The 18,748-nt window shown below is 35.2% G+C and overlaps 3 protein-coding genes across 11 annotated transcripts; 1 reads left to right on the top strand and 2 right to left on the bottom strand.

Annotated features, from left to right (window-relative positions):
* Nucleotides 1–1,143: 1,143 nt before the first annotated feature.
* On the bottom strand, nucleotides 1,144–5,040 carry LOC147541432 (BEL1-like homeodomain protein 1). 5 transcript variants are annotated; one of them, XM_086637281.1, is made up of 6 exons: nucleotides 4,880–5,040; nucleotides 4,192–4,220; nucleotides 3,148–4,085; nucleotides 2,694–3,055; nucleotides 2,394–2,454; nucleotides 1,144–2,286 (listed from the first exon to the last, which is right to left on the bottom strand). In XM_086637281.1, exons 3-6 carry the CDS (start codon nucleotides 4,033–4,035, stop codon nucleotides 1,522–1,524), a joined length of 2,076 nt encoding a protein of 691 aa, XP_086493407.1. In that variant the 5' UTR covers nucleotides 4,036–4,085; nucleotides 4,192–4,220; nucleotides 4,880–5,040; the 3' UTR covers nucleotides 1,144–1,521. The 5 variants fall into 5 exon arrangements, with proteins under 5 accessions (XP_086493407.1, XP_086493408.1, XP_086493406.1 ...); XM_086637282.1 differs by having other exon boundaries at nucleotides 4,563–4,884; XM_086637280.1 differs by lacking the exon at nucleotides 4,880–5,040 and adding an exon at nucleotides 4,321–4,845.
* Nucleotides 5,041–10,475: 5,435 nt separating this feature from the next.
* On the top strand, nucleotides 10,476–16,014 carry LOC147541431 (receptor-like kinase TMK3). Of its 5 annotated transcripts, none has more exons than XM_086634114.1 (4): nucleotides 10,614–10,784; nucleotides 10,994–13,323; nucleotides 13,615–14,131; nucleotides 15,653–16,014. In XM_086634114.1, the coding sequence occupies exons 2-3, from the start codon at nucleotides 11,043–11,045 to the stop codon at nucleotides 14,124–14,126; spliced, it is 2,793 nt and encodes a 930-aa protein (XP_086490240.1). In that variant the 5' UTR covers nucleotides 10,614–10,784; nucleotides 10,994–11,042; the 3' UTR covers nucleotides 14,127–14,131; nucleotides 15,653–16,014. The 5 variants fall into 5 exon arrangements, with proteins under 5 accessions (XP_086490238.1, XP_086490237.1, XP_086490240.1 ...); XM_086634116.1 differs by having other exon boundaries at nucleotides 10,622–10,784; nucleotides 11,035–13,323; XM_086634115.1 differs by having other exon boundaries at nucleotides 10,659–10,784; nucleotides 11,005–13,323.
* On the bottom strand, nucleotides 14,583–16,628 carry LOC147541430 (uncharacterized). Its single transcript, XM_086634117.1, has 4 exons — nucleotides 16,180–16,628; nucleotides 15,848–16,104; nucleotides 15,294–15,745; nucleotides 14,583–15,066 (listed from the first exon to the last, which is right to left on the bottom strand). Exons 1-4 carry the CDS (start codon nucleotides 16,431–16,433, stop codon nucleotides 14,767–14,769), a joined length of 1,263 nt encoding a protein of 420 aa, XP_086490243.1. The 5' UTR covers nucleotides 16,434–16,628; the 3' UTR covers nucleotides 14,583–14,766.
* Nucleotides 16,629–18,748: the final 2,120 nt, after the last annotated feature.

Here is an 18,748-nt window from a genome sequence, read left to right as displayed (position 1 = left end):
AGCTGAATATTGGATTCCACACAAGTTCTCAAATTATTAGGCTCAAAAACTTACTTCTTGAGTTGGGTTTTATTCTACCTTCTTATCCTATTGTTTGTGATAATATAAGCACCATATAATTGGTTGTTAATCCAATTTTCCATAATCGAACAAAGCATGCTACCATATATAGAATTTCACTTTGACAAAGAGCGCGTTACCTCTGTAAACCTCCAACTTGATTACTGTTATAACTAAAAGTCGCGGAAGCTATCGAACCTACCTAGAAATTGATCCGATTATGAAGATTAATCGAAAAGCTAAGTCAAAATCAAATATGCGAACAGAATTTAACGAGGTTCGGCTTTAAAGCCTACGTCCTCGGGCGAACAAGAAATCTTTATTGAAGGATAGATGAAGACCACTCACACAACCCGCAAGTTCGTCCCAAGATGGTACCGTATAGTAATAACCTTCTATACTAAATCTTCGACGACCGAGAAATTTAACACCGCTCAAAAAACTATGAAAAATTTCTCTCACTCTTGCTCTCTCTCTAGATCTCTAAAGAAGAGTTGTTGTTGCTTGTGTTGGTGTGTCTTGGATGTGTTGATTGGCTCCCCTATTTATATATAATATAAACCGACAATTTAGGCAATTGATTTCTAAAATTTGGAACCCATCAAACCGCCTATAAGCAAATGCTAAACCGCCAATACTCTATAGTGCTTCAATTTGGAAACTGCCACAATAAGAAACCGCCTTGAGCAAATTGGAAACCCATCCATCCAATTCAAACCGCCCAATTCAAAATTTAGAAACCACCTCACCTCTCACAATTACCTATCTGGTGACTTCACTAATGGGGCTCTCTCTGCCTCCCGGTTCAATGAGTTAGGGCGCAAGCTCTCACTTGTCAATGGTTGTTCGCCTTGAGGGAGGCGTTAATACAAAATGTAAATTTGTACTTAGTTATTCTTTACAAGAACATTATCGCAATTGTACTCTCATTTACTTTTCTATATATACAAATCCATACCCAACTTATGGGTATCTTGAATTCAACAAATTATAAAAATGAAAATTAATTAGGACAAAGTCACTTCTTCCACCTCTCTGAATAGTAAAAGATTGCAACAGAAATTAAACACATATACCAAATAATTAATCTACAAAAACATAGTATATTTCTGTACTTTCAAACTTCAAATTCACCAATTATAATTTGTTCTATATCTAATAACTATATATGTTCCATGAAGTATATGAAATTGTCGACCATACGATCTCATCGATCAACTCATCCTAAACCATTTAAGAAACCCATAAATAATTTTTAAAGTATAAAACTTCTATACCAACCAAACCTTTCTTGTTTTTGTATAGACAAAACCTGCAAACTACTACTCAGCTATTCCCATGGCTTCAATCATTTAACCCTTTATACTTTACCTGAAATCTACCTTTCTTGAACAATCCATCTTCATAAAATTGAGTTGTAATGAAATTTTGACTAATTGTTCAAGTTTGAGGTGATTATTATTACGCCACGAAGTCTGGTAGAAGTTGATTAGCAAACCTCTTTCTGTTTTGAATGTTTATGTTCTCATACGCTCCGTTGGCATCACCTATCTCGATCTGCCTACCTATTTGAATGTTGTGGTTTGAGATATAGGTTTGTTGAGTACTTGATAGAGAGAGGTTTTCACAATGGGGAAGGCCTAATGTAAGAGAAACTCCATTAGAGAACCTTGGAGGGGCAAATTGCTCAGGACCAAACCTCTCAATCTCATCCATTTGTTGATAAGCTCCAAATTCTCCTCCATTACTTGCTGCATCAGTTATGAATGAGTAACCATCTCTGTTTTGCCTTTCATTCCCAAAGTTCATATGAAGTTTTCTTTCTGTCTCGTCCGGTTTCATTTCCATATCCACTGATTCATCATTACTTGGAGAGTTCTGCAAAGCGGTGTTCCGTGATTTCTTGGCGCTTCTTTGAACAATCTCTTCTCCATTTGATGAACCAGCAAGAAAGAATCCAGATTGAGTTCTAATAGTTTCGTCGATGGTGGATCTTGGAACGTTTGAATCAAGAGGTTTATCTTGTTTGGTATTAGGATTTTCAGTTTGATCCACCTCATTAAGAGTATTCTCGTTACGCTTCGAACTCAATTCTTCATGGAATTTGGTCTTTCTTGATTCATCCTCCAACCCATTCTGTACTTGACCCTTAGTTTCCTCCATGTACATTTCTTCAACCATTGGCTTCCATAGACGAACCCGCGCATTAATGAACCAGTTAGATACCTGCATTATCACGAATTCAAGTTTAAACGAGTCCGATTTTTTCCATAATTGAATGAAGACAAATTCAAAAAAAGCTAACAAATTAAAAGCAAGAACTTGTTCAGTACCTGGCTTCTAGTAAGGCCTGTCTGTTTTGCTAGCATGAGTTTATCCGCATCCTTAGGATATCTGCAACTCAAACAAAGTTCAAGATTTAATGATCAAAAAAGATTATTTGTGCAACTATATACCCAAGCCTCCGCAGTTACAGATATTGTCCCTGCGGGTGCTGAGTTTTGTTTCTGGCAAAGGCACTACGATCCCAAGCAAACAACATCTATACTTGCTAAGAAATTTGGCATATTACATTATAATTTGTAAATACTTCATCATATTATAAGTACGGATAAAGTTATAAGACTACTTACGGGTGCAAGAAATGCTCGAAGAGCCAAGCACGAAGTGTGGAAACCGATCTTTCGGGTAAACCTCTTTGTGGTCTCCAAGCATTTTGTTGAATCATTCCGAGTTGTTGAAGCGCCCGTTGTTGTCGCAGTTGATGATCAACTAATCTATGTTTTCCTCCACCTAATGCGTCTTCTTCACCCAAATTCTTGCTTGTAGTTCGAAGTTGTGCTAAAATGGCATCTTTTAAACATCGAAATTGCTTTGAAATTGTTTGTAAAGCAAGTGATGTGTATGATTTTGCAGAACTAAATCCAGCTGATTGTTCGAATGAATTGACTACTATCTGCATCTGTTGATGGTACTGCGTATATCGTTGTTCGACCTTAAAATTCATTTCACAAAACCAAACAAAGATTTGTTAGACATGAAAATACAACACAAATCTCTCTCTAGAAAAGAGTTTAATTTGTAAACCTCATCAAGCATAGTTAGAAGTTTAGCCCTCTTCATCTGAATCTCTTGTCTTTCAATTGTTGAAAGCTCTGTTTCTTTTCTCTCACTAGAATCACCACCAATTGTTGAAGAACCTTCACCACCATTATAAGAATTCATTTCCTTATTCTTTATCTCTCCTTTTTTGTTCTCCTTTGATAATTCATTCTTGATACTATTACCTACATTAACAACTTCATCAAGAAGTTCTTGAGCTACTTTCAAGTACTTTGAACCCATTAAAACACTATGGGTATTTGAATTTTCATTCGCCGATACCACCGAAGAAGATGAACCACCTGATGCCCTCATTTCATCACCACCTCTTGCCGCCGGAGATATAACCGGTGCAGAAGACGGTGCTGGAATGTCAGATTCAGACCGGTAAGTCCCATAAGCCGGTGGTTGTGGCGACAGGCTCAAAGATAAACCTTGCTGAGAAGATCGCCTGAGACCCAATTGAGTTGGGTAGTCTGTAGCACTGACGGAATTGTTTACGGACGGTGAAGTTATCTGGTGATCAATTGACGACCATAAATTGTAAGGAACTCGAGGAATGAAGCCATGAAAGGTTGAGATTTCATGCTGAGAAGATGAAGATGAAGGGTTAGGGTTATGTTGAGAAGATGAAGATGGAGTAGTCGGAATTGGTTGGAGTGGGATTCCGACGAAATGGTGGTTCTGGGTTTGTTCAGACTGAGATAAATTGGCCGGATTTAATGGAGTTCCGGTGGAATTCAAGAAAGCCATGTTCGGCGGTTGTGTGGGGGGCTGAGAGGTGTCTGAATATCCAACGTATGGGTTCATTAGATAAAGGGTTTGTAATCCGTCAGGTTGAATCTCTGAATTTCCATGAAAGTAGGTTGCCATCAGATTTCCCACAAAAAAGTTCAAATCTTTCTATGAAAAGCTGACTGACTCTGTTATTAGTCTAAAGTTTCAAACTTTACTTTCTCTCTGTTGATCTTATTAATATCAGCCCATTTGTTGCTTAATCATCTATCTATCTATCTCCAGTTGACTCACCAAATTCTTCTTACATTAACAGAGAATTCCTGGAAGAAATCAACAGTTACCAAATCAATCACAAATCTTAAGGAAAATCAAGTGATTTAACAGTCTTAAAACCCAAAATCAAAACTTTTAGTTTGAAACCTGTTAATTTCAGGTAATGATTTCTATAGTTTAGGATATCTGGGTGACAGAAGACCAATATTATATGTAATATGTTGAGAGAGAAAGACAGAGACAGAGAGAGAAAGAGCAAAGACAGATCTGATTAAAATATTGTAGAAATAGATTATGAAAGAGAGAGAGAGAGAGAGAGAGAGAGAGAGGTAGTTTGGTGTGATTAAAAAAGAGTGGGAAAGGAAGTGTTTACTAAGAGTTGTACAAACCCCATGAAAGATCTTTGTAGAAGAGGGACATAGAGGTGGAACCTTATAGTTATGACTAATAAAATACAACAAAAAACAAACGAGATATGAAAAATGGTGACAGAGAGAAAATCAATATCTGAGTTCTTGTAATTGTAGTTGAATTTAGATGATCTCTCTCTCTCTCTCTCTTGCACTAAGAGAAGTCACAGTCAGTTTGAGGGAGTTTTTGATGGAGATGGAGTTTTTAAGTATAGAAATGATTTTGGGGGATAGCTCAATAAATTTTAACTCTCTTGTTGACAAGGAAAGAAAAAAAAAAGCACTACTATTCATACCTAATGAATGTTGGAAAATTTTGAAATTGCTATAAGATCCACCAATTTACTACAGTAGGAAGACAAATTTTTTAAAGAGGGCTATCACCTCCACCTCTCATTTACAAGGTGGGAGAGGGAGTTTGGAGGGAGGTGGGTGTTTCCTTCATGAGAACCCCCTCGAGGATGATTTTTGCCTCCTCCAAGATTCCGTGGTCAACTAATCACGAACATCTCGTGCCCCCTCCCCCCACCCACACACATACACACAAAAATCTGAATCTCGAGGAGGGTTTCGCTAGGAATCCCTTATGGAAGTTTACTTTATCGCAGACGAAGGAGATTCTGGTGAAGAGAATACTTCCTTTCGCAGGAACAGTGTGAGATAATAAGAGAGGAAGAGCGACGGTGACAAAGGGAGAGAGAGAATGTGAGTAGGAGAGAACGAGAATAAGTTGGAGAGAAAGATAAAGGAGAATAAGAAGAATATAGAAATAGAGAGACAAAGAGAAAAGGTGGTTGAAAATGGTGGTGGTCGAGGTGAAGATGATGATAATGATTAGGGAAAAAATACAATCAAGTAAAATTTTGTTACAAATAAATATGTCCCTAAGTCAATCAAGATTGACCAGTCTTTATGAACGTCTTTTAAGATGTCCAAAAGCCTCGACCTTAGAGTGAGAGAAATATTAGTATAAACAAAGGGAAAATCATTTTAAAAAGTACTCAAATAAGACTCAATTTGGTACTCCCTTAAGAGAGATATGATGAGGAGAGAGAATCTTGGGTTCTTTCTCAATTTTAAAGTCTCCTTCTCAATGTTTCTTTGTTTTATTATTGTATCAATATTCCTTCTAATATGCAAATCTAATGGAAAATGATTTAAGGGTACTTTTGTTTTCAGATGGATGCAGGTAAAAAATGTATCATCTATTCAGATGTCGGATAGTCTTCAAATATACTGTAATAGTCCCACATTGCTCGCAAGAGTGTATAGAGACTGGGCTATAGGTGTACGCTGACACTTAGTAAGTACCGAGGCCTTTTGGGTGGGCTTGTGGTGCCTTTGTCAAAAACAAAACTTCGTACCTGTGTGAGGTGGTTAAAGCCACAAAAAAATGTGGATACAGATTTGGCTAATGACTGCGTATGTATATAAAAATTACAATATTATTCTATTCGGGGTCACATTTCCCTAATTTGGTTGGAGCCACAAAAATATGTGGATTAGCTCTCACTATGGTATCTTCTCTCTCTCCATGTTTAGTCTTCGTCTCTCTTGAGTGTGAGGAGCCAAGTGACTCAATTTCAAGTCATTTGATGCAGGGAAGGTTCAAAAGAAACAATGCGAGAAGTAAAGAACCAAAAGATAGGAGAGAGAGAAAAGAAGATTAAACATCTTGACATTATCTTTGGAGAGAGGGGGTCAGAGAAAAAGTGAATTGAAAAACGAGGAAATGTCAATTCTATGTTCCCATCCAAATTGAATGTAATAAAGGTGGAAGAAAAAGTTGGAAATATTATTCTTAGAGTTTAAAGAACTAACCAAGTTATTCTTTTCTTGGTAAGTCAAAGTAAGAAAGACTTCAGATGAGTATAGTGTAAACGCGTGTACACGTCGAGCGCGAGAGTATTTCATTAATTCTCATAGAAACCGTTTCTTCTCATCTTTTATAGTTTGCGCCTGAAAATGGGTATCTAATATTTAAACATAGACTCCTGCTTTTACTTCTCTGTATATATTTAATTATATATATATAAGTAGTAATTCTTCTTCCTCACTTTCACTTCTTTTTGGGTAGCTATCTCCAACTTTATCACTCTTGTTGCTTTCTTTGATCTCCATTACATACTTTTCTATATTGATGATATCCCACTTTCTTTATATTGGGGAAAGACCAAACAAAGCAAGAAAACAGTGAAAACTCATTACATAATGCCAGTATATTAGAATAATTAAACATCAAACAAGTGATGATTTATTTATATTTTTGAAAAAATGCAACACAATTTAGAAATGTGGGTTTATCTTCAAGTGGTCAAATACATAAAAGATAACAAAAATTATCTAAGTTTTCTTGTACATATAAAATTATCTAAGAAGTTGTTGTTTAATTTTGGGTGTTAGAACAAGTGTATGTTAGCAAGAGAAGGTGGAAGGTATAAAAAAATTATTATCCTTAGGGGCGTAGAGGAGGGGTGATAGATGCAGACGGCACCAAGCCCTGTTCAAATAACAAGAAATGATCGAAGAATCGAGGACCCCTGAAATAGTTTTGTTGTAAATGTTTAAAAGTCTAAATCACTTGTAGAGCTCGGTTGTAGCTTAGTTTTTTTTCTTTTTGTTGAAAGGAAATACATTAAGCTTTAGAGTCCATTACACTATCCAAAATAGAAAACAACATAACAGTAAATAAAGTAGAACAACAAAATTACATAACTGAGGAATCGCATAATATAACTTCGATTTGTAGAGTATTCTTCATTCTGTAGCTTGCAAGTCTGACTCTCTTGATGAGGATGATATCACATTTTGCCTTGTGAGTCCTTCCGGTTGTAGCTTAGTTGGTAAACACATTGTTTTATAAGCTAGAGATCATAAGTCAGTACTATCCCCTTTAGTTCTTTTTCGTTTTCAAATAGTCAATTACAAATATATGCTTCTAGAAATACAATAATAACTGATTTCATTCTCTTGGATAATGACTTGGTGTGACTACTTTGAAGTATCAGATATACGTTAATTATTATTCTATTCACATATATCCATAGTATAACAAAAAGATTTATGGAATCCAAAGTGAAAACATTTATTTACTATTTTCCGTTATAAAAATGATATTACATCTTACAATGCCAAAGGACTTCCAATAGAATTGTGGGATTTTTGTGGCACACCAATGGATGTCTTGAACTTCTTTTTTTTGATGAAAAGAGATGTCTTGAACTTAGTAAATGTCTAAGACTCCCTCGCATTATGTCAAAAAATAGGATAGAAACCCTTAATGTCATTTTTATTTTTTTTTGTTAAGATAACCCTTAATGTTATTTATAATTCTCTTGTAAACCCAACAAAAGCCAAACCCCAAACAAGGGGTCTATATGATTCATAATTAGACACGTAGCTCTAATGGGCTAATTATGAAAGAGTTAGGCGGACACTTCTTAGGGCCCACCAATACCTTTATCTTTGTCCCCACGTGCCAACTGACGTTTTAAAAGTCGATTATTCAATTGTTGATATTTCTAGTTGGGGACTTTTGTCGGCATCAACTGGTCCCCACAACTTTATTCATAACACGTGTCGGTCGTTTACCACGTCGCGCCAAAAGTGAGGGCAGATTCAGTCTCCCTTGTGCTCTTATATGGGACCCACGTGTCTAATCATTGTTTTGTCTTTTCTGGAATGAACCTGGTCCCACATTTGTGGACGTCGTAACATCAACCAATCAGAAAAGAGTATTGACACGTCATTGTCGGGCAGGATTTGAAATGCGTCAAGCTCATATCTTATCTCCTACCCGTGTTGCCCGGGCTTCCTCCTATTATTTGTACTGATTTCATAGGTTAAAACTAGGATAGGAGAAAAAAAAGTGAGAATTAAAAAGCCATTGTAGATGCCCGAGTCTCTTTAAAGTTGATCTACATCTAAAACTCACAAGTTGGATTCAACTTGACCCATCCAACGAAATAGACCGGTCAGGTTCGTGTTTTGAAGTGTTACTCAACAACTCGCTTGAAACCAATTTGTAGTGTATATGTGAGTATGTAACATAACCCGATTAATAATCATAGTCAACCTGCAATTTACTTGAGGAGAAGCTAAAATATGACAAGCACACAAAAGTAACAATCATACCACAATAAATAGAAAGACACAATTTTTTTTAACAAATACTAGTAATAATGAACACAAATAATTGTTATAGGTGTTTTCTTGATGGTTAACGGCTTATGACACAGAGAGCGAGCGAGAGAGAACATATGCGACAGAGATGTAGGAAAAACCAGTTAAAGGAAAGAGAGAGACAAGCTGCCAGAGGGATATTCGATTCTCGAGTGAGGGTCAACTTTTTTTCATATTGTTGTTTTTTTGACAAAGTAAAATGTGTGTGCAGATGACATGCCAGAGTAGATTGCAAAAATGGGTTAAAGCTGTAAATATGAATAACCATGATTATAGCTGTATGTTATAGGTAGTAAAAAAACAGCAAGTGTATACAATGACCCAAAACCATGCAGGAAATTCTATAGGCACTTCTGCTCTAGCTAAAAGCGCCTTCGAGAACCCTTGATCCTAATTGATCAAAATTGACTCCGAAATTTTAAAAGCACCCCTCTTATTCTTTTTGTACCCATATTGAAGAAAAAAGGTGGAAGAAATTGAAGATGAACACGATGGAGAAGAATAAGAAGAAAGAAACAAGATGCGAAGATGATCATGATGGAGGAGAATAAGAAGACACAAAGAAGAAAAAGAACATGATGATTAAAACATCATATATGATCTTTTCTTCATTATCTTCTTCATGTCTTATTTCGTCTACTTCGTTTGGTCTTCTAATCTTCACCTTCTTCATCTTCCTCATCTAAGTTATCTTCAGCTTCTTCATATTTGTTATCTCTTCATCTACATTATTTTGATCTTCTTCGTCATCATTTTAATCTTCATGGGGTGGGATTCAAATTCTTGGAGGCAAAAATAGTCAAGACCTCAGGGAGGTGTTTTATTTGCTAGGGGTGCCTATAGATATAAACTTAGATAAGAACAAAATCCGAGTACCAAAAGAAGGCAAATATCAACAAATTGATAAAATTTTGTAACACTAGGAACTCTGTACTTTACTACAAATTTATATGAACTAATTAGAAAAATTCTGTGTGACACATTCATAAGAAAACACAAACATATAGTAAAGAAATTACAAATTCTTTTACTAAACTAAGATTATACAAATTTGATTGGATTTCTCTATTTGATTTGTATGACTGTTTATACTACTATTTATGTTCTAACTTCTAAAGATATATGCTCTAATCACTCCCCACTACCACCTTACCTTTATGACTTCAAAATTCATGCCAACACATATCTTACAGGATTAGGTAATTTAGATTGTGATAGTTTCTACAAATAGCATATGATTTATGAAAATGCATTATCTTCATGGTTAAGTAATTCCTCCACAAGATAAGATAACCTTAAAATGTAGAAAATGTTCTAAATTTACTTAACCATTCCTATCCAATACAAAACTAACTTAAAATGTTAATTACTTTACTCTATGAAATACTATCAAACACTAAATAGTTAATGATTTCTCTTCTTTTTTTAATATTAATCGATGAAATATGATTTACTCCAAATAAAATTTTGGATAATTTTTTTCGTTTGACTACAATATATTAAATTTTAACTAAGTAAGTTATCTGCTTATGAGAGATGAGGATTAAACTTACATCTAATAAAAAAAGTAAACACACGATGAATTTATTATTCTTATCTCCAATACGAAAAATGAAACATACCCAATAATCATATTCTATTCTATATTTATATTTTTTAAAAAGAAATATTGTAAAATATTAGTATTTGATACTTCTAAAAATGGTTAATGAATCAAAGTGGGTCAACTTCAATTCTTTTGATATTGACCGTGCCAGTCGGATCATTACATTGGAAGTGTGGGATCGGTCAACGCGGAATCAACAAATAGATGGAAATATAATTGTGGGTAATCATCCCTTCCTTTTTAAAACCTTAGGGTTTTGCTTATTTTTACAATATCATAATAAACCCAAAATATTATTTCATAAAAAACCCTTAAACAAGTCTCAAACATCTCATAAAAAAAAAAAAAAAAAAAAAGTCTCAAACCCAAAAAGAAGAACTTCTTTCTCTCACAGATTTCAGCATTTTCTGTTTGTAAGTACTTTTTGGCGCTCACTCCACAGTGTTCTTGTTTTTATTAGATTTTTTTTTTATGTTGTACTTAGTTTTATATGGGTTTAGTTTTTTTTTACTCATTGAGGGAATATTTAAAGAAATGGGTTTTCAGTAAATGGAGTTTTATATAATTGTTTGAGATTTTTATAATTGTTTCTAATATGATGCTTATTCCTTGTCATTATTAGTGTTAATGCAGAAAGATAATCAACATTATTTTATGATCTAGAGAAGAAGATGAGAAATCAGAAGAAACTAGCTGTTGTTGTTGCTGTGTTTCTTTGTCTGATTTTACTGGTTCTTAGTGATACTGATCCCAAGGATCTTGAAATTCTGATTCAGTTTAGAAAAGGGTTGGAAAATCCAGAGCTTTTAAATTGGACTGATAAAGGAGATGATCCATGTGGATCTAATTGGGATCATATAAGTTGTCATGGAAATAGAGTTACATCAATTGATGTTCAAAAGTTGGGATTAAAGGGATCTCTTCCTCAAAATTTTAACCAGCTCACAGAACTTTATAATCTAGGTTTTCAGGAGAATAAATTCACTGGAAAGTTACCAACTTTCAAGGGTTTATCTAAATTAAGATTTGCTTACTTGGGTGACAATAAATTTGACACAATCCCTTCGGATTTCGCCGATGGACTTGATAGTCTAGAGGAATTGTCTTTGCATCACAACCCGTTAAATTCGACTACTGGGTGGTTCATTTTTCCTGAGTTGCAGAATTCAGTTCAATTGGCAAAGTTATTTCTAACAAATTGTAATGTGGTTGGTTCGATTCCTGATTTCTTGGGGACTATTTCATCACTTGTAATTTTGCAACTCGCATATAATAGTCTCACTGGTGAAATCCCATCGAGTTTTCAGCAAGCTTCTTTACTACAGCAGTTATGGTTGAATAATCAACAAGGAATTGGATTATCTGGTTCGATCGATGTAATTAGTAACATGACTTCTTTACAATCACTCTGGCTTCACGGAAACCAATTCACTGGTATGATTCCTGCAGATATTGGGAAATTGGTTTCTCTAACTCAGCTCAATCTCAATAGGAATAAACTATTTGGTCCAATTCCTGATAGTTTGGCTGGACTAGATTTGAAGGAGTTGGATTTGAGTAATAACTATTTCATGGGTTCGATTCCGAAATTCAAAAATTTTAATGATAACTTTTCTTTTGGGTCTAATCCGTTATGTCAATCTGTTCCGGGAGTTCCATGTGCACCTGAAGTTACAGCTCTTATCGATTTTATCGGGCATCTTAACTACCCATATTCATTTGTAAAATCATGGATTGGTAATGACCCATGTCAGAGTTGGCTTGGAGTGAATTGTAACCAAACTACGAGAAAGGTTTCTGCTCTTCACTTTGCTAGGTCTGGTCTTAATGGTACTCTGAGTGCTTCAATTGGGAAACTGGATTATTTGACTGTTATTAATCTTCGAGAAAATAATATCACAGGAACAATTCCTTCAAACTTAACTAGCTTGAAATATTTGAAAACGTTGGATCTAAGTGATAACAATATCGAACCTCCATTACCAATATTCAATATAAATGTCAACCTTGTCGTTACGGGGAATCACCTCTTGGATGGTAATCATAACGCGGACTCGCCATCGCCATCATCTTCTCCGAACATACCTTCTCCCAACACGCCTTCAAATTCATCTGCCCCAGGTAATAAACTAGTCGTGATTATAGCACCGATTCTAAGTTTTGTCATTTTGGTGGTTTTGGTGATTTCGTTATCAATTTATTGTTGGAAGAAGAGGAAAAACACATTAAAGGGATCGAGCTCTTACGTCATTCATCCTAGAGACGCATCTGATCCAGAAAACATGGTTAAGATTGCGATATCAGATAACAATGGAAGCTTATTGAGTATAAATACTACAGGGACTAGTGAATCTCATACTATCGAGTCTGGTAATCTGGTCATATCAGTTCAGATTCTTCGAAGTGTGACGAAAAATTTTGCTCCCGAAAATGAGCTCGGAAAAGGTGGATTTGGTAGAGTCTATAAAGGGGAACTAGAGGATGGGACAAAAATTGCAGTTAAGAGAATGGAAGGCACATTGATAAGTGAAAAAAGTCTTAAGGAATTTGAATCGGAAATAGCTGTACTATCGAAGGTCAGGCACAGGCATCTTGTATCTTTGTTCGGATACTCCATTGAAGGAAATGAAAGGCTTCTGGTTTATGAGTATATGCCTCAAGGAGCCCTAAGTTTGCATCTCTTTAAAAGGGGTAGTCTGAATTTGGAACCGCTTTCGTGGATGAGGAGGTTTAGCATTGCATTGGATGTAGCTAGAGGGATGGAGTATCTTCATAATTTGGCCCGCGAAAGTTTCATACACAGAGATCTCAAATCCTCTAATATCCTTCTTGGAGATGATTTTCGAGCAAAGGTTTCAGATTTTGGATTAGTTAAACTCGCTCCTAATGGAGCACAATCCATGGTGACCCAGATTGCTGGAACTTTTGGATACTTGGCTCCTGAATATGCTAGTAAGTAGTATCTCTTTTTTCCAATTAATTCTGTTTCTGCGCATATATATATATATATATATATATATATATATAAAGTTACTAACGATTCATTGCGTCAATATGTCATATATATATATATATATATTAACGATTCATTGCGCAATTTAGCATTTGCCTGCCATCACGATTTTTAATCAAAAACTCGTTTTTACCAAGATCGTGATTGTGCTATATGTGTAAGTATATCATATTTCTTACTAGATCCATTCTGTCGCTAATTCTGATTTTCATGCCAACTAATTGACTCAGTAACGGGAAAAATTACAACGAAAGCGGATGTCTTCAGTTTTGGAGTTGTATTAATGGAACTATTAACTGGATTGGTAGCTCTAGATGAGAATCGGCCAGAGGAATCTCGATACTTAGCTTCATGGTTCGGGAAAATTAAGTCAAACAAGGAAACACTAAGAGCAAATATTGATCCAGCTCTTGAAGTCAATGATGAAACATTCGAGTGCATTTGTGTTATAGCTGATCTGGCTGGATATTGCACGGCAAGGGAACCCTATCAACGTCCTGATATGAGTCAAGCAGTAAATATTCTTTCTCCACTTGTCGAGAAATGGAAACCATCTCCCGATGATATAGAAGACTATTCAGGACTAGATTTTAACCAACCACTGGATCAGTTGCTGAAGAGTTGGCAAGACTCAGAAGGTGATACATGCAGTTTTTCAGGTACAAATGATGACAGTAAATCAAGTATTCCATCTAGGCCAGATACATTTACGGAGAAGTTAACTTCTGCGAATGCTCGGTAAACAAGGTAACTTTATATCTTTCAGAATCTTTGAGTTCTCTTTCTTCTTTTGGTCTTTTTATATGTGAGAGAGATATTTGGTTTACATTTGAGCATAGAAGAAAGTACATAAGGAAACTTGTTTTATTTCCTTTATTAAGCTATGTACTTCAGTTTGATACTTTGTCGGAGTGTTTTTGTTATAATCAATAATGTTTGTGACTTCAATTCTCATACTTCTTCGCTCGTTATGAGCTTTATCGTTTGTTTGTTTGTTTGGAATTTGAATTCCTTAGTCTGTTTGGCAACTACAAATCCTAGGAATGCAAATATGGAATAAAGTTTCCTTCTTTTGTTTTTGTTGTAAATCTTTGCCTACCTTGATATTTGGTTACGAAATAAACCAAAGAAAACATTTGTCGAACCCCCCAAGAATTTTGGGCTAATGAAGTAGAAAGAAGCAAAACAGAAACAAGAATTACACAACCAAGTTTTTATTCATACAAACATCAATACCGAAAAAAATAGAACAAACATTGTACTTCCTAACACTCAACCCAAACCTCATAGTTTGATTCACCAAAGTAGTTCCTAATGGATTTAAACTTAACACTCTCACATCATGGTTGCATTTCAAAACCAACTCCTCATTAGAAGAGGTATCATTTAGCACAAGGCCTTGAACATGTCCGAGTCTTCTTCCCACCAATAGACTCTAACCCTAATTGCTTCCTTGTCTTCCCCACAAAAAGATCTTTGGATTTTATCAACCCCGGCACGCATCCGATCGTAGTAACGAATGGAAACTGCGCAACTGCTTCTTTCCTACCCAATGACACAATTGCGATTTCTGATCCAGTCTTGTAACTTGACATCTTGTTATCTTTTCCATCAATGAGCAACTTCAAGTTCTCTGCAGTTAACAAGGCATGCTTTTGTGCCAAAAACCCTTGCTTCAATTCCTGTTAAATATGAAGATATAACCATTATTAGAGTTCTTGTTTTAGGATTCAAACAAACAGAACAGAAGACAAAAAAAAAACTACTAAATTCTACAACTTGGTTTATAGGTGTTCTTCTCGTATGGTATGGATCCGACCCGAATGAATCTGACTTGTTTCAGTCTGATTGAAATGGACCTAAAATCAGCTAGAGTCAACTATTTAAACGAGTCAGATGTACAACTTACTGGGATGTCAGTAATATCTCCAATGGCAAAGACATTGTTTCGACCCTTAACGCGTAAGTACTCATCAACCATCAATCTTCCTCTAGCATCAATAGCATCACCAAACACCGAGTCTTGAATCCAAGAAGTACTCAATCCTTTTCCAATGCAAAGGAAGTGACAATCTGCTCTTATAGTTTTGCCATTTGAAATCTGATAAGTTTTGTTTTTCTCTGAATGAGAATTTAGATTCACTGTCTGACCCAAAATAACTTCAACTTTCTTTGATGTCAACCAATCTAGAGTCTTGTTGGAGGCTTTCGACCCGATAAAATCTATCAACCTCTGTTGTTTATGAACCAAAGTTACTTTCTTTTCAGGGAAATCAACAGCAATTTCACCAGCAAATTCAACACCCGAAGGTCCTCCACCGACGATTAGAATCGATTCTGCTGAGCTTATCTTTTTGTAATCTGTCATAAAATTAAGAAGAATCTGAGTCAGCAGGGTTGATTAAAGAAATACAGTAAATAAATATTGGTATAGAGGAATTGAGTAGTAGTAGTAGTAGTTACCTGCTTGATATTGTTGAAGTCTTTGAGTTCTTGATTTGGGGAAGGATTCATTGTGACCAGTAGCAATGACAAGATAATCATAAGGAATTTGATGGCCATCAGAAGTTAATACTTGTGTTTCAGTGACTCCAATTGCTGTAGAAATGATAATGTGACCATTTGTGAAGTAATCACTGTGTTTTATTACAGTTCTTTCTGCAAATGAAGGTTCTACTTTTGATCTCAGACTTGCCCATGTTATTTCATAATACTCCTTCCTGAAAGTCATAAAAATGTTAAGAGACAGACACACAGACAGACAAACAGACAGATAAAGAGAGAAGAAGGCTTACGGGTCGACGAGCGTGACATCAGCATGAAATTGAAGGGATTTAATAAGGAGGGCACCAGCCATTCCTCCACCAACAACCACCACCTTCTTTTTTGCTCCATCAAAAGCCATGGGTATGGAAATACTAGTAATGTAAGATATTTCAGAGAGAGAGAGAGAGAGAGAAAATTGAAAGACTAGAGAGAGATGAAAACTGAATGTGCTTGTGTAAACTGATGAGTGAGTAATGAAGATGTTAAATGGCCGGCTACCCATATTTATATAGGAGGTGGGGTGGAAAGAGAATTGATGTGTCCATGATTAAGAAAAAGACTAGGAAACAACCTGAATGACAAATCAAAAGAGAATAATTCTTTCTAGATAGAAAAAAAAAAAAGAAATACTAAAAGTAGAAATCAGCATAAGCATCAGCTTTGATGGATAGATTTGTTGCTTATGCCTGCAATGACAAAAAATGATATTTCTTTATAAAGATGCTTCTTATTCATTTCAATAAATTCCCCCACAATTTGTTTATTTTAATTTTTTTATTAAATAAACAATATTTGTACTAGGTCTACGTCTGTATAGACGTCATCTTCAACGTCTCAAACTTTATTGACTGGGACTTGAACATACGAGATTGCACCAAGAATAGTATTCCAGTTGGAAATAACTGGGTACGTAAATAAAAGAAATTTATTTTTTCTTTGTTCTCCTATTTTGTGATCAACTTCCTTTATAGTCTCATATTTTTCGTAAACTCAAATTTGGTCCACTTTTTGTTAAATTCGACAGTTAACTTTAATGGTTAACATTTTCGTTGCCAAAATTACCTTTCTTATAAAATAATTTTATAAATTCAAAATCGGCCCCCTTTTAAATATGGGTCATCCTCGAACAATTTCAACTTTGTTAGAATTAACTTGGGGGCCAAAATCGGCCGACAACCTTTGCCGGAGAAGATGATGAGGTGGCGAGAGTGATGAGGTGGATAGATAGATGAAGTGGAGGTGATGAAATGGAGGAGAGAGAGATAGAGATGAGGTGGTGTTTTTAGATAGATTTTCGTTTTGGCTCCCAAGTTAATTCTAACAAAATTGAAATTGTTTGGGAATAATATCATATTTAAAAGGGGTCAATTTTGAATGTAGGAAAATTATTTTATAAGAAGGATAATTTTGGTAACAAAAATGTTAAACCATTAAAGTTAACTGACGAACTTAAAAAAATGATCAAATTTAAATTTACGAAAAACATGAGGCTATAAAGGAAGTTGATCACAAAGTAGAAGGCCAAAAAGGAAATATCTCTAAAATAAATAAGTGAATAATATACTAACCTTCTTACACATTCAAAGTAATAACTTCAACAACGATCCCAGTAACATTTTGTGAATATGTTTTACTCCCAACAAAAGGAGTTATATTTTATGGAGTGAAAGTGCAGAAGGCTTAAGTTTGAGACTCAGGATTTTTGCAAAAATTAGTCAATTTGCTCTCTTTGTATATATATAATTTTATAAGAAGGATAATTTTGGTAACAAAAATGTTAAACCATTAAAGTTAACTGATGAACTTAAAAAAATGATCAAATTTAAATTTACGAAAAACATGAGGCTATAAAGGAAGTTGATCACAAAGTAGAAGGCCAAAAAGGAAATATCTCTAAAATAAATAAGTGAATAATATACTAACCTTCTTACACATTCAAAGTAATAACTTCAACAACGATCCCAGTAACATTTTGTGAATATGTTTTACTCCCAACAAAAGGAGTTATATTTTATGGAGTGAAAGTGCAGAAGGCTTAAGTTTGAGACTCAGGATTTTTGCAAAAATTAGTCAATTTGCTCTCTTTGTATATATATAATACTTATCGACTTGTTGACTTCTAAGCGAGTTCATGTTTTGAAATATTTGCATAATCTACACATTGCATAATCTTGTTTTGACTAACTTGTTTGTTGAAAAAGCTCTTTCGAAAGAGGCAGTTGCAAACGATAGAGTTAATGTTAAAGTGATAAGCAAACAAACTAAATTATATTTTTCTCTCTTAATTTCTACCAATAGTCTTTTGGTTGAAATGGACCACATTGCAAATAGTATATACAATAAAAATCGTTGAATGTGTTGATGGAAGGACTCCATTCCAGTACTTTGGACTACCCCAAACTAAGAACTGAGCTTGGCATCAATAGATGTTGATGTTTTTCACACGATTAGCTATATATTAAAAGAGTGTTACTACTATTAATTATTTTTGGAGGGTCAAGGGAGTGCGGGCCGCACACCCTCGTTTCGCACCCCTTTGGACCCGCTCCTAAATGCAACATTTTATTTGGATCTCAAAGATGATCACGATGGATAGATCTAGAAAGGTCATCATAGGGTTCAAAGTGCCTTTGTACAAAGTTTGTAAGATCAGAGTTCAGGTGGCAAAACTACATCGGACCCGCCTACCTAATGCCTTCGAGGAAGGTTTCCTCGGTCAATTTGTTGACTCATAGGACTTGCTCAAAACTGACCATTACTTGACTCAGCAAGTTTAGCGTCCAAAAGCACCCATGAAAGTGAGAAGAGACATGCCCA

The sequence above is a fragment of the Eschscholzia californica genome, unplaced genomic scaffold (assembly GCF_041429995.1).
Source record: "Eschscholzia californica isolate CP2 unplaced genomic scaffold, dmEscCali1.0.p SCAF_4, whole genome shotgun sequence".
NCBI lineage: Eukaryota > Viridiplantae > Streptophyta > Magnoliopsida > Ranunculales > Papaveraceae > Eschscholzia > Eschscholzia californica.
Note: the sequence above shows the minus strand (reverse complement) of the source record. Positions and strands in the feature narration are given on the sequence as shown.